This window comes from Pezoporus flaviventris, unplaced genomic scaffold, assembly GCF_033815535.1.
Source record: "Pezoporus flaviventris isolate CSIRO_AGI_PZ_B2104156 unplaced genomic scaffold, CSIRO_AGI_Pfla_v1 ptg000007l, whole genome shotgun sequence".
Classification (NCBI taxonomy): domain Eukaryota; kingdom Metazoa; phylum Chordata; class Aves; order Psittaciformes; family Psittacidae; genus Pezoporus; species Pezoporus flaviventris.
Genome location: NW_026892555.1, coordinates 21,356,844 through 21,370,650, shown reverse-complemented (window position 1 = coordinate 21,370,650; position 13,807 = coordinate 21,356,844). Strand labels below are relative to the sequence as shown.

At 36.1% G+C, this 13,807-nt stretch overlaps 1 protein-coding gene across 9 annotated transcripts in view; it reads left to right on the top strand.

Annotated features, from left to right (window-relative positions):
- The window catches only part of VPS13B (vacuolar protein sorting 13 homolog B), a 439,608-nt gene that overhangs the window by 196,291 nt on the left and 229,510 nt on the right, over nt 1-13,807 (top strand). For 8 of the 9 annotated variants that reach the window (XR_009742462.1, XM_061448010.1, XM_061448006.1 and 5 more), the window contains one exon: nt 4,154-4,301. Coding sequence is in view for 8 of the 9 variants with exons in the window: in XM_061448010.1 (XP_061303994.1) it covers nt 4,154-4,301 (148 nt within the window). In the remaining variant the exon portion in view is untranslated. The remainder of the gene's footprint in view (nt 1-4,153; nt 4,302-13,807) is intronic. The other variant, XM_061448008.1, reaches the window with a different exon arrangement.

Sequence of the window (13,807 nt, the reverse complement as noted above, 5' to 3'; positions counted from 1 at the left end):
GATCTGCCACTCTTACCCCTAGGAAAGCAATCAAGTTTCTGAAGGATGTGCGAATAGAGTTACTGCTTACTTAAGGAGCTAAAACTACATGGGACTTGAACCTTATATCTTCTACTTTCAGAGGCCCCTTGAAACTGCAGACAGAGAGCAATTGGTGAAAATGTGGGGATTCTTGGCTAACATCAGTTCATCACATAAGTCTGGAAAAATTACAGCTAATCAATGATTGGTCTTTTTTATCAGCAGAGCAGTTTTCCAAGCATACCTGAAATTCCTACCTGAAGCACTCACTTGAATTAGCAAGATCGTCTGCCAGGAAAGATGGTGCTTTTGTGAACCCCAGGGGTTAAGCATGCCTCATCTTTTTAATTAGGAGTTAATTTAATCTTAATTCATGTAGTTTTATTAATTACTTTAATTTTAATTGTAAACCAGGCCTATTGCCTAATTTTTTTTGAGCTTTCTGAAGCAATTTAGGTGCGTGCTTATATTGCTTATCTCAGAAATCGAAACAATGAAATGTAACTCTGTAGTCAAGCAGCGATTATGATTTCATGATATTAGAACTTGTTGCAAGGCAGGTAGGGTAGATCCTCCTGATTGTTGGAGCTCATTCTGGCACAGCTTGGACAGTCTTGCAGCATACATGAATATTCTTCTCTGAGGCAGGTAGTGTGATTGCATGACAGTGATCTTGCATTTCTTGAGTGGAACTGCCATCTGTCCCTATTCCAAAGATTTCATTAATTTTATTTCCTGCTTGCTGCTTGCAAGTTACTGCACATGTATACATCAATCCTTGTGCACTCAGTATCCACTGTATGGGATAGCAGGTTTTGGTGCCATTTTAGTGATGGCAACCCATGTCCGAGCTGGTGCTTCTGAATTCAGCATTTCACAAGCCAGTGCTTCTTTTTTTTATTTTTTTTTTTATTGTTTTTCCCCCTTTACTAATAATATGTAAGTTCTTATCTTGGAATATTCTTTTGCTTTGTTTGGTTTGTTATCAGGGATGTGACAGTCCAGGCATCCCTCAAATGGAAATTACTCATCTACTCAGTTGGTCAAGTTTTCTTTAGAACACATTTCTCATGTTCCCAGATCTGCCTGAATCCTCTATAGCCTCACAGTTGTGGGAGGTTACAATTCAGAAATAAAATATTTAATTAATGAAAATCCCAAGGAAAGTAAAATATTAATTTATTCTACCTGGGGCAAATTTCCACTAGCCCTCTTTACAGGATATTTTAGTTAGTTGGCATATCTCCACATACATCAGGAAATACCTGGGGCTTGGTATTGTTGGCAGGTTGGGTTTTAGCTGTTACTGTCTGTGCCTTTTGCTGATTTTAGATCTTTATAATTTCCAAAGTCATGTTGACTGCACAGTATGAAGTAAAATAAAAATATAATATGTACCTGTTGATCCATTTACATGCATGAATAGCATATATGTATGCGTGGTTTGTGTACACATCCTTAACATGGTGTGTAATGTGTTAGATTATTTCTGTCAATAAACTTTAAGTTAGGAAAAGGATAGCTTTCCTGTAGATTTAGCACCTGCTTAAAAAGTTAATTGTAATAATTGCACTGGAAAAGTAGTAAATTTTCTTGGTTTGAGTACCATGTATTACTACTAATCTAGTACCCAGTGTATAATAGGCACAAAATATTATTTCATTGATAAAACTGTGGTCAGTATTCTAGAAAAGAATCTGATTTGACTTCATGTCAACAAAACAATCTCATATAAATGTTGCCATAGTTCCTTAACTTTATGTGATAATTGTCATCTGCTCTGTAACACTACCAATTAGTAACCATAAAGCTTACATCCCAAGTAGGTGTATTAAACTTAAAATAGTACATATTACTTTATAGCTATCTATTTGGATTCTTGTGATGAATGCTTATGATAGCACTTGCCTGCAATGTTTCCTTTCCCATCAGATTCATCTCTTCGTACAGCTGTGGGGCTCTTGTCATCTGCTATTTCCCAAGCCACAATTTCCTCATTGGTTTGTGGCTAAAACCCAAATCTTGATGATCCTTTTCCATCTAGTTCAGTGTTGATCTTTCATCTTCTGCATTCTTTTAACCAGAAATCTTATGCCAAAAACCTGACAAGATTGTACTGGGCGTCATCAACAGCAACATCAGGCTTGATTTCAGTGAGCAAAGATGAAACAGCTGTTTCATTGTCCAGATCAGCACTCAAGCACTCAAGATTTGGTCATAATTTTTTCCAGCTTTGTCTGGCTGTGATAGCCTTGATGTTTTTCAGTATATGACTAGTGGTGTAACTTACTATATTTTGCTGATCCATTTCTTCAGGGGTTCAGGAATAGATACTGCTGCTTCAGACAGTATTTCCAACCTATTATCTTTAGTACTGTCTTGCACTGTCTGTGTTTGTTCTTCAGAAACTCTTGCTTCACTTTGGCAAGTCAGTGTTCTTTCAGTGTTATGTCCAGAATTGCCAAATTATGGCTCAACAGTTGCTGTCACGGCAAAGCTGCAGATGGCTTTGCCTTATGCCAGGTTGTATCAGATGAACTGCTGCATTTTGAACATAACTGATGAAAAATGCCTGATGAAAGTTTATAAAACTTCAGCTTCTCTCTCTGTATGCACATGGGAAGTATTTCTGTGGTGTAAAGCTCGTCTTTTCAAAGCTGATGGTTTTTTGTTGTTGTTGTAATAGCTAGAGGACACCAAAGTGGCATGTTACTGTATAGTCCAGAATGACTTTTTAGTGCTTTTGGAGACAAAGCTCATGACTGTACATTCAGAGGGAGGAGGAGAGATGAGAACTCTGTTTGTCATTGACATTAGTATTTTCCTATTAACTTTGCATACCGCTGTATATATAAGTTGATTGTTTTCACTGGAGTGGGATTAAATAGTTAATTGTCTTTCTTATTTTAATTTACTTTTATAGTGGAAAACGGTTAAGGCGTTTGGAAGTCATGCTCCTCCAATTAAATGCTTTTTCTGTTTGTTTTGGGGTTTGTATATGTGTGCACGTGTTGCACACTGCTTGATTCAGTGATCTGTTTTCTATTGGAGAAAATTTACAAGCACATTGCCCGCCTCACACGAATTTGTTTCCCACAGAGATTCCTACTGCAACGTGTGAGGTTTCTCGTTACCCTGCTATATGGATTACATTTTCGCTTCAATACCAGCAAAATTAAATTACACAAAATTGATTAAGATGCTTGTAAGCCTAATGTCTGATCTTTAGGAAAAAACTTTTGTCATCTTTAAATGATAACCCTCTGCAAAATCAATGGTAGAAATATTCTGCTTTTTGTCAACCATGATACATCTACATTTTATATAGCAGCTAATGCTATAGCAGAATGTTAACAGCCAACTGTTACTGAGGATCCAGTTTTTTGAATTATTTTGTCTTTTCTAGCTTACGTTAATAAAAAAAGTAACAGTGAAGCCAGTAGACCCTATTCATTTGTGAACCTCCAGTTCCAGAACCCATGTGCATTAAGGCATGTCACTGTTTCCTAATCTTAAAATAAGGATGTGGTGTTTCAAACTAGATTTCAGTTCCTTCAGTTTTGTTTAACACTGTCATATTTTGAATATTTTGTAATTTGTTGATGTGCTGGAAAGACAAAACAATTCAAAATTGGTAGTGGTCAGAACTGAATTTTATATTTGAAATGTCAGGAGGAAATACAATAACGTATAAATACCTATGCATCTTTTTCAAAGTTTAATGACGGTTGATACATTTCTTTTCAAAACTTTAGTATCTTCATATCTGGCTACAGTTTTCCAGTTCCCATTAAACATTTAGATAATGATTTTGCTTTGGTGATCATCCAGGTTTATTCACATGCATTTGATTAGTTAACAAGGATGATATTTTAAGTTAATAAAATATATTTCACTTTTTTGTTGTTGTTATCATGGAGCTTTCTTCAGCTTAACAGGACTGAAATGATTACAAGTGCAAGTCTGACTGTAGTGTTTGATAATTTGTTTTCAAAGTATATGTGCTCCAATCATTGTTTCAAGTTGTCTTCTATACATTTCAAAATATGTAGTTTAAGTTACGCTTCTGACAGTGTCTTGAGTACTAACGTGTTTTGGTTTAGAGTGGTTCACAAGGCATTTCTTTTTCTAGCAGTCTGTAGGAACTGTTCCGCTGGGTGTGTCAGCAACTCGGAAAAAAGAGGATGAAGCATCAGTTGGAAGTGCACCTTTGGCAAGGCAGCAGTCAAATCAAGCCTCTGAGTATGCCAGCAGTCCTGTCAAAACAAAAACAGTAACCGGTATGATCACTTCATTCAAACTAGCCTTTCTGCTATTGCAACCTCCCTGAATTACATGTGTCTGCAATTGAAGAGCATCAGCTGTGCAAATACTGTGGGACAACTTTCAGTTTTAAAGAAATATTCCCCCTAGAAAATTTAATTTTTTAACATAAAAAATAGTCAAACTTGCATTTTGAAATATATGTTTTTCTTCTCATTGTCATTTAGGTGCCATCTCTTTGAGTCCCTAATAGTTTCAGGTAGCATGTTTTCAGAAATGAGATAAAGGAGATACGCTTCAAATGGAATATCTGCTATTTGCCTTGATACTAATATTTTAGTCCATAATTTTATCAGGCTTTATACACTGTGATTAATCTCTTTGATTTCAGTCAGTCTGTTCCCACTGCTGAAAGTATGTATAGAAGTTAAGATTTATGCAGAAATGGTTAAAATTCACTGTTTTCAAAATCATTTTCCCATAGAAAATGGATTTGTTGGCACTTTTGTTTCTGGAATTCAAGCAGTTACTGCATTTAAGAGTATTTTCTGGCCCCTTAAGAGTGCTGAAGTTAAACTTTATCTCTAATCAAGATGATAAAGCTTTCTGGGATTTTCTAGGCTATTTATTCATATTGTACTGTCTGCAAGTAGTAAAGTAGGAGATCATCCAAAAAAAGTGACTATCCAGCTGAGACTTTTAGTAATCCTTCTGAAATACACTGAACAAATGATCTTTTCCTTTGCATTGATGTTTATTTCCAGATAACCATGAAGTATTTCAAGATGTTGTCTGCTGAAGCTAAGATTACAGTCTTGTCTGTTAGTGGTAGGGTAATTTGTTATTTGGAGATTAAAAAGGACTAAACCCAGAAAATCTGTTTGCTTAGTATTATGTGGGTTGCCATGTTATCACTGGTAGTAAAAGAATAGTTTCATTTTGGAGGCCTCTTTGTATGTCATTTGTGAATATCCTTTATTTTTACAATTTAACCTTTCATTTTTACCATTCATTTGTGGATTTCTTTTATTTTTGCCTGCAATGAAATGGCTATACTAAGTATATTCTTTTTTATCTATATTTATCTCTTTTGCTATATCAACATCATAACTATTAGCATGATATCATAAATACGACTTGTTTGTTCTTGCCTTTAAATCTACCTGTGCTGATTAACAAAGCACAGAAGTATAATTCACTAGAGAAACTTAAAATGTTGAATATTCGACATTCAGACCCACCTATTTGCCTGAACAGCTGTTAGATTAGTTTATATAAATGACCAATTTATAAAATGATGCATTTAGTTTGCAGAAGTACCTTTGGACTTGATTTTTGAAATTAGCATCCCAGTCTTATACCTGCTCATCTTGGTAGCCAGTTTAGATCTTCAGCCTTTGTTATTCTTCACCTTGAATATTGGCTTTTCTGCAGTAACAAACACTAAAAGAAAATGTTACTGTTCAAAATCTAGAAATTTCATAAATGTCAGTTTTGCTTTTGTTTCGGGTTTAGTGTGTGAGAGCAGAAATGCTAAAACCAAATAATAAATTATGAATAACATCCCAGAAGCAAAGGAAGGATTTTTTGTGCATCACAACTTCTCCCACTTTTTAATTTAAAGTCAATATCAAGATGTGTTTTCAGTTACTTAGTACAACATACGTTAATGCAAAAATGAAAACTTCATTTTTAGGTTTCATTTATGTTAGCTGTTAGCAACCATTTACCTTACTCATTCGGTTTCACAAATATGTTTAGCCTAAATCCTGGAGGGTTTTGTCCTTAAGTAGGTACTTGGCTTCACTATGAAATAATTTTGTGGCATAAAGGTTGATACTAATAAATGAAAGGTGATAGTACTAATTCTCTCTTTGATTACAAAAGCACCAGTTAAAGTCGTTAGAAAATGTTGGAAGGATGCAAGTGGGAAAGGCAAGAGTTCATTCTCAGAGAAGTTTCAGTGCATCGTTTATTTCACAATTCATTTCTTTACAGGAATATAATGTGCTGGAATATGATGAATGACTGACTAGCTTATTAAACTTAAAATAGGGTGCCTGTCATTCTTCTCCTTTCTGATTTTTCTGGGTCCATCACTCCCACTGTTTTTCACTTTATTTCATATCTTTTAATTTCACCTACTTTTTGCCTGAGTTTTCTTTCATTATTTGTTTAATCTTTTTAAATCAGCAATACCAGCAATTATAGGTCTAGAATGTATGATGCTACCTATGCTACAAAAGCATTGCAGGTGAAAGGGGCAATGATTCTTGTCAGCCTTGTATTTCTTCATCATCAAGGCTCTAGCTGCATATGCCTTAAATTGTCAGAGAGCTAAGGTTCCTACATTAGTAGCAAGCACACATATGCATAGTCTTTTCAAACTGAGATTGTATCTCAAAATCATGCTGTTCAGGTGGTGATTTTGAATTTATCCTTTTCAAAGTCTAGCATGATCTCAGCAGTCCTTCCCCTGAGAACTGCTAAAAAAACCAACCCTATGTATTAGCTGAAAGCAGTTTGTAATCACAGCTGTAAAATGATTTAAAACATTGATCTTGAGTTCAGTTTATTAGTTAATGGCTGTTGAGACCTTGCCAAAAATGAAGCATGGGAAAAGAGCAAAACTACTATTTATATGGTATCTGTGAAAATCCAAGGTTTCTGTTCTTAAGTCTAAACCTGTAGTTATTTATAAATCCCCTTAACCACAGAGGCTTCAAAACCAGAGTACAATATTAGAATATATGGTTTAAATTTTGTGTGATGCAGCTGTTATCAAGCAAGGTGATAAACTTTTTTTTCCTTTTTTTTTCCAAAAAGGAGTATTTACCTCAATTCTTCCATCCACCCACTTCTCCTCCCCCCTCTTCTCAGCAATTCAGCAGTTCCCTGTTAGTTGAGTGAAAAGGGATTTGCAGACCTGTAGCTTTACACAGGTGTGGCTCTTACGTCCAGATAGTGGCAAAGTGATTGCTATATATGTGTATTAATATGCTATATGTGTATATATATATATAGCATATATAGCATACCTACACAGGAAGATATTAGGGGCTGCAGTAGATGGTTAGCGCAATCTTTGAAAGCTGCCCTTTGCACTCTATTAAATAATGATTAAACCCAGTGTCTGTTTTCACACATTCAAGGTGGGTGCTCATAAATTACTAAAGTGACTTGTAGATTTCATTCACATTAAGCCATTAAATGATTATAATTATTTTAATTTTAACATTTACCATGCTTCAAGATTAAACTGATTTTTTGGGGCGATGTTAGTGCCTTCTAGAGAGGTCTTTATGTAGCCATTACACTGAAATTTGATTTCACCAACATCTACCAGGACACCCAACGTTTAAGCAGTGCTTGAAAGTGCGTGCTTTATGTCTAAGACACAAATTTGATACAGTCTTGTGAGGTGTAACCCAGTGACTATGGCATGTAATTTTTCAGTAGCAGTAGAGAAGTAGCCTTGCACACGCACTTTAGTATGAGGAACGCTTTTAATGAAATAAACTACTTTAGAGTATCGTGTGAGAAGTCACAAAGCTTAGAGCTGCAGTAGGTCCTGAAGCCTCTTACAAAGGCACCTGAAAACTAAATTCCCTGTTTAATAACTGAAAGCACACTTGTCACATAAAATTTTGCTGTTTCTTGTTAGGCAGCATCCAGGTGTTTGGTCATGGTACAGGGGTGACTGCATTTTAGCCACATTGCAAGTGTACACAAGGGCATATGACAGCAGGCAAATGGTTTTCATTACTAAGTCTTGTGCCAGTGAACAGACATTGCTCCATTTTGTTGCCCAGTGGACAGAATACAAGGGCATTTGCAAGAGAGAATTAAACAATGGTGGGGTTTTGACACCGTTACCATAGGCCAGGTTGATCAGGTCCACAGGTCAGAGCGTGGACTTGTTATTTAGTTCCACTACAGTTTAAGTATTACCATGGAGTTGCAGTCCCAAGTTCAAAGCTGAGCAGAGAATCCAGCATTGGTTTGTCCCACAGGAGGTGTATGTGTGGTGTGTAAGAGCATCTGCATATGGGGAAAATGATAGGTAGGACATGAAATCATTCCAGTTTGGAAAAATCTCTTTATTTGTGTTTCTGAAGCATTGATATATTTTTCTGTGGAGCTACTGTTCATACAGAGAAATAATTAGAGAATTTTAAAGTTTAAGTGCAAAGTTATATTTAGTCCACTATTCATTTGCATTTCAAGCAGGTGGAGGATGGTGTCATAACAAGAAAATTAAAAACTCTGTCTTAGATGGCCTTTATATTCTCTGTCCTGTACAAATTGTCTGATTTCTAGTAAGGACAGAACTCCTGTTGCTGATTTCTACCTGCTTTCCCCTGCTTAGACCTTGTAGAAATGTATCTTTGAGATACTTACATCTCTATTTAGACCAACTGATGCTGTATTAGTGTTTTTAGTTGGTTTCATCTAAAGTTAATAAACTTTCTGTTAAGTACAGTGTGGCAGAATATGACCTTTAGTTAGCAAAACTGGATGCAATTGCTGATATTTTTTTTTCCCTAAAGTGCAACTAGAATGCTGAACTAGATAAAATGCTGTTGGAATGCAGAAATCTGTCAAATGTGAGAGAAAGTCTGGCTGGTAAGGAATCAATGGATTATCTGAAGTATTTGAATTAGTAGGTCAGTATTTCTGCTCAATGAACTGAATGATTATCGTTTAGTCATGCCTGCTATGAACTGTATGACTGACAATTTATTTGGGAAAATGAACTAGTTTAAATAGACGCCAAATAGGCAAAGTAAAATACAGGACTTGAAATCTGACGCACATCATACCTGGGGTGCCTGAAAACACTAGGATTTTTATATATTTGTAAATAGCGTTTAGTTCCTGGAAGAGTTATTTAAAAGGAAGGTCTCCAGGCACAGATGATTTATAGTAACTTTTAAAATGGCTGGACAGTCACATACCTTGCATGATTTCTTTAGTGTGGATGTCAAAAACATTAGTAATACAAAGCCAATGTAGTATATGAAACATGCCTTCTGTATGGAGAAACTCAAAGTAGAGATAAAAGAATGGGTGTTTCTTTTTAGATTATATCTGAAAGACTAAGAAACTTTCAGTGAATTTTTAAGAAGGCAGAAAATTAGCCAGAATTCCTCCCGCACTTACCAGGAAAGTTTTTTGCAAATTCAAAGGCTGAAATTCTTACTCCATAGTATAAAATTTTTCTGGAACGATAATTAATATTTAGATAAATTCAGACACAGTTTTCAGATATGAGCACACGTATAACACATTTTTATAATTACTAATGTAGTAGCTCAGTTTTGCATGTGAATGGCTGTTACTGATTTGTACAGAAGTGTCAGTCGTTTTTTATTTTTGTCCCCAGAACTATATAGGTATTTTTTACCAGTAATAGTGCAGCAATTGCTAAGAATTTGGTGGAAGAAAATGCTGACTCTAGCCATTCCCTAGCCAACACCCACTTTGACACAGATCCTTTATGCTTGCAAAACAATGTTATGATCGCATTTGTCTTTGTTTACTGGCATATGTGTACCCTAGGAAAGGCATGTTGGTGTAAAGTCAAAAGCCTCTGTATTTTAACACTTATTCTGCTGCTAACTCATTGAATGGCCATCCTGATTTAGTTACTATACCTCTCTGCTGCTGTTTCCCTGGGTGTAAAGGACTTGCTCTGGCTGGTTGTGAAGGACTGGGTGCCTCAACTGTCATATTGATTGATAAAAGTCATGTACTATCTGCACTGCTAGTGAAAGCAATGTAGAATACAAAAATGCTCAAAGCCCAGTAAAGAAATTATTTATGCAAAGGCTTTTCACCATGTGGGCAAATATACTCCGTTTTTTTCTAAGCTTAAAAGGACTTCTTGCTGTTATTTAAGTTACTTAAGTACTACTTTTATTGTTAAGTATCCCGATGTTTTTCTACATAAAGATGATCATAGGCTACTCTTACAAAAAAAAAATCTCTTACCTGAACAATTCAGGTATCAATCATCCAGGAATGGGGGTATAGGGAATAGCTTGTAATACAGCAAAAATAAAATGTGAATATTCTGAAACACTTCTGATGATACTGATGGTTCAGAAAGTATTGGTAAGTACAGCTTTGAGCTTCACCTGATGGTTTCTGTGAGCCTGCTATTTAGATTAACTTTCTATTTTTTAATTAATTGAGGGGAAAATTGTATATTAAGATATGAAGTATTTTTTGCAAGATATTACTCTGTTTTTGCCATTTCTTCTGTATGTTCTAATATTAAATCATGGAACATAATTATTGTATGGAAATACATTATGTTGAGAACACAATTTGTTTTTTTGGCCATTGTACATATATACATAAAAGTGTGAATCATTTGTAATGCCTCATACATCTCTCCCTGTAGAAATATATTTTTAGTTCTTTTTTGCTGTAAATATAAAAATATGTAAACTTAGGAGGAAAATTGGAATGCAAACCTAAGGAAAAACAAGCTTTTACGTAACAAGCTTCACTGAATTTTTACTTTTTCATAATATTGAATGTAGAATCCAAATACTGCTGGTTTACAGAAAGGAACAAGTAAGTTTTAAATAGGTGGTGTCTTTGGTGTTTTTTTTGGCAGTGTGTAGTTCTTGTTTTGTTTTACATATGAAGAAACCAATTAATCTTCTGAAAAAAAAAAACCAAACAAACAATCCCCAAAAAGCTGTAGGCCATTTAGATATTTAGATTTTTTTTGAGTTGTTTGAATTTTCTGCTCCACTGCGCTTTAATCTCATTTGTAATCCCTTGGGCCTCTTGATCAGTTCCTTAATGGCTTACATTTGTCTTACAACAAATACACCTTGGTATTTTTATTTCTGATGAGAAGCAGTATCTAATACATGAAAATGTGAATAAATATTAAGAAATCCCAGTGAGTTCCTTGCCACTATGGAGACTACTTCTAATTTGAGCCCTGGAAAAATCTTTCCAGAAAGAGACATGTAGTAGCAGTTTACCTTCCTGTGATTTCTTTCTTCTTTTCAATACTATTAATGTTCATGTGTTTTGCTGTCATGGCTTCTTAGTAACTATGATTATTTAGCACTGGGATTTTTCTCAGCTTAACTCAGTTCTGATGTGTGAGAAGCTGTTTGGCAGATGATGTGATGTGGGAAGGAAAGCTTCAAATGACATCAAATGACAGGTGCATTTTGAGTACAGTCGTACAATGAGATGGTGGAGAGGCATGGCTTTTTGACAATGAACCTTGTCGTTCAGTAGGAGCTCTCTGAGCTTTTAGGGATCACTGAAAGTACAGGTTTGCCTGCAGCAGGATAACCTTTTCCGACCAGAAGGAAGCTGCTGCCCTCTTAATGCATGAAGTGTCTGAGGCACACAGAGGGCTGGGGGAAATGAGTCACCTTGTGCCAGAGGGATGAGACATGATAGATCTGCACCACATACACGTTAGGAGTAAGATACTAGCTCTCTATTTTGCTTCTCTTTAGTTCAGTGACTATCGGTAAGGAGAGGAAGAGCTGAACGCATGGGGCCGGCTGTGAGTACAGGTTATCATTAGTCCTCAACCCAGTAGTGGAAAATATGTGGAAGATCTGTGGTCTTTTCTGCTTTGATCTATTTGAGGAAATGTCCATTTGCCACAAATCTTTACACATCAAAAGTTGTGGTTTTGCTTTTGTGTTCCTTAGGTCACTGAATATTAATAGCACAGAATAGCACCATTTTCCCCAAAGAGCTTATCTATTTTTAGAACTTCTAAATATTTTATGGATCAGACTTCTAAAGCAACCGGTTCCCAGTAGGCTAAAAAAATAAAAACCCACAAAAGAGGAAGAATATATCTATATAAGAAAGGCACCTCTATCTAGAATTTTTACCTGTAAGTCTTGCTTAGTGGCATCTCCTACAAAGACAGTTATGTTTATGATTAATTTTGCAGGATTGTCACTGGGAACTCCCACTATACTTTAACCATAAATTTTGAAATGAATTATGAAAGCTGCTACTTCTGATAGCTCAATTCTGATTGATCTTATCAGCCCTTTCTGAAAACTCAGATCATCACCAGTGTGTGTTCTGCAGTTGAGGGTGAGTGTGGCAGGCTCAGAGACTGGTTGAACTTGATGATCTTAAAGGTCTTTTCCAACCTAGTTGATGCTATGCTATGATTGAAATAATTGTGGTGTATCTTTTTACAAAAATAGGACTAGAAGATGTGAGTAGGAAAATTTTATGTTCCTGTACTCTGGTTTCCCTAAAAATTCCATTTGTACAACCTGAAGCAGTCCCCCCTCCATTGGTTTATGAGTTTTTTGTTGTTGGTTCCCCCCCCATCCATTTGTAAGTATTTCATACAATTCATATTTCATATCTAGCTATTGCTGACTGGCTCTGGGCTTCAACACAAGGCTGATTGCAGTGCCAGCAAATGTTCCTAAGGTTTTCAGTTAGGTAGTAGCCGAGTAGCATAATTATTTTAGGAGATTAACCTTCATAGTGAGACAGATGGAGCTGATCCAGCCTACATGCCTGCTATAGAGGACTAGCCAAACACATGCAATGGCCACACCAGAGTACTACAGTCTCTTAGCAGCTGTCATCTACTGATGGCCTTGCCTGATAGGGAATTAAGACATTGTTCTCTCTCAGCATCCCTTCAGAGAAAACTCTGGGACAGGAAAAAAATGAACAGAAGACTTCTTTTCAGGAGTTAATTCTGTGCTTGTTTCTTCTTTCCACTCTGAAACACTTCTTATTGCTTCTGTATTTTCCAGGATTTCTGGTTGAATGATTCCTTTTTGGTTTGCTGTTTTTTTCGTTTGGCCTTTTTGATCGAGTATAGTGTGTTACAGGGAAGGTGTTGTCTGTTGTGGGTGTTCTGTTTTGCAGGTTTGGATTACACATATATGGGGAGAAACAGGTGGTGCTTCAGCAGCTGATTTTGGTTTTCATTCACAGGTAGTTGTTTGTGGCATTAGAAAGTCCATTTCCCTAATTGAGAGAGAATTAGCAGAGTGCGTTTCCGAGCAAACAAAGCATAGGAGACTTGACTAAAATCTAGCTTTAGATCCCACTCACAAAGAATGCACTTCTTCAGTGATGTAGAATGCTGATATTCCCTGCTGGTTGTGCTGTATAGTTTTACACTGTATTTATCTGATCTTCCTGACCTGAAGCATTCCTGCCTTTGAAATTTCCAGAGTTCCAACCCTTACCCCACTTGTATTCTGGAGTTCTATGATGCAGTAACTCTTTTATATTAATATTTCTTGATACTCAAGCTGTTCCTCATTCTTACCTTGTAATATGTGTAGTGTACAGCCTGACTACACAGAGATGGTGGTGTGAACTGAAGTAGGGTGAGAAGTTAAAACAGAACAGCTATTCCTCACTGAATGTTTTTAATTTAATCCATTCATAATGTGGATGGAATACTCACTGCATGGTGTGAGTGTCCACGTGATAAAAAACTATGAAGTAACTACTCCACGCTGCTTCTCCATATGAATAG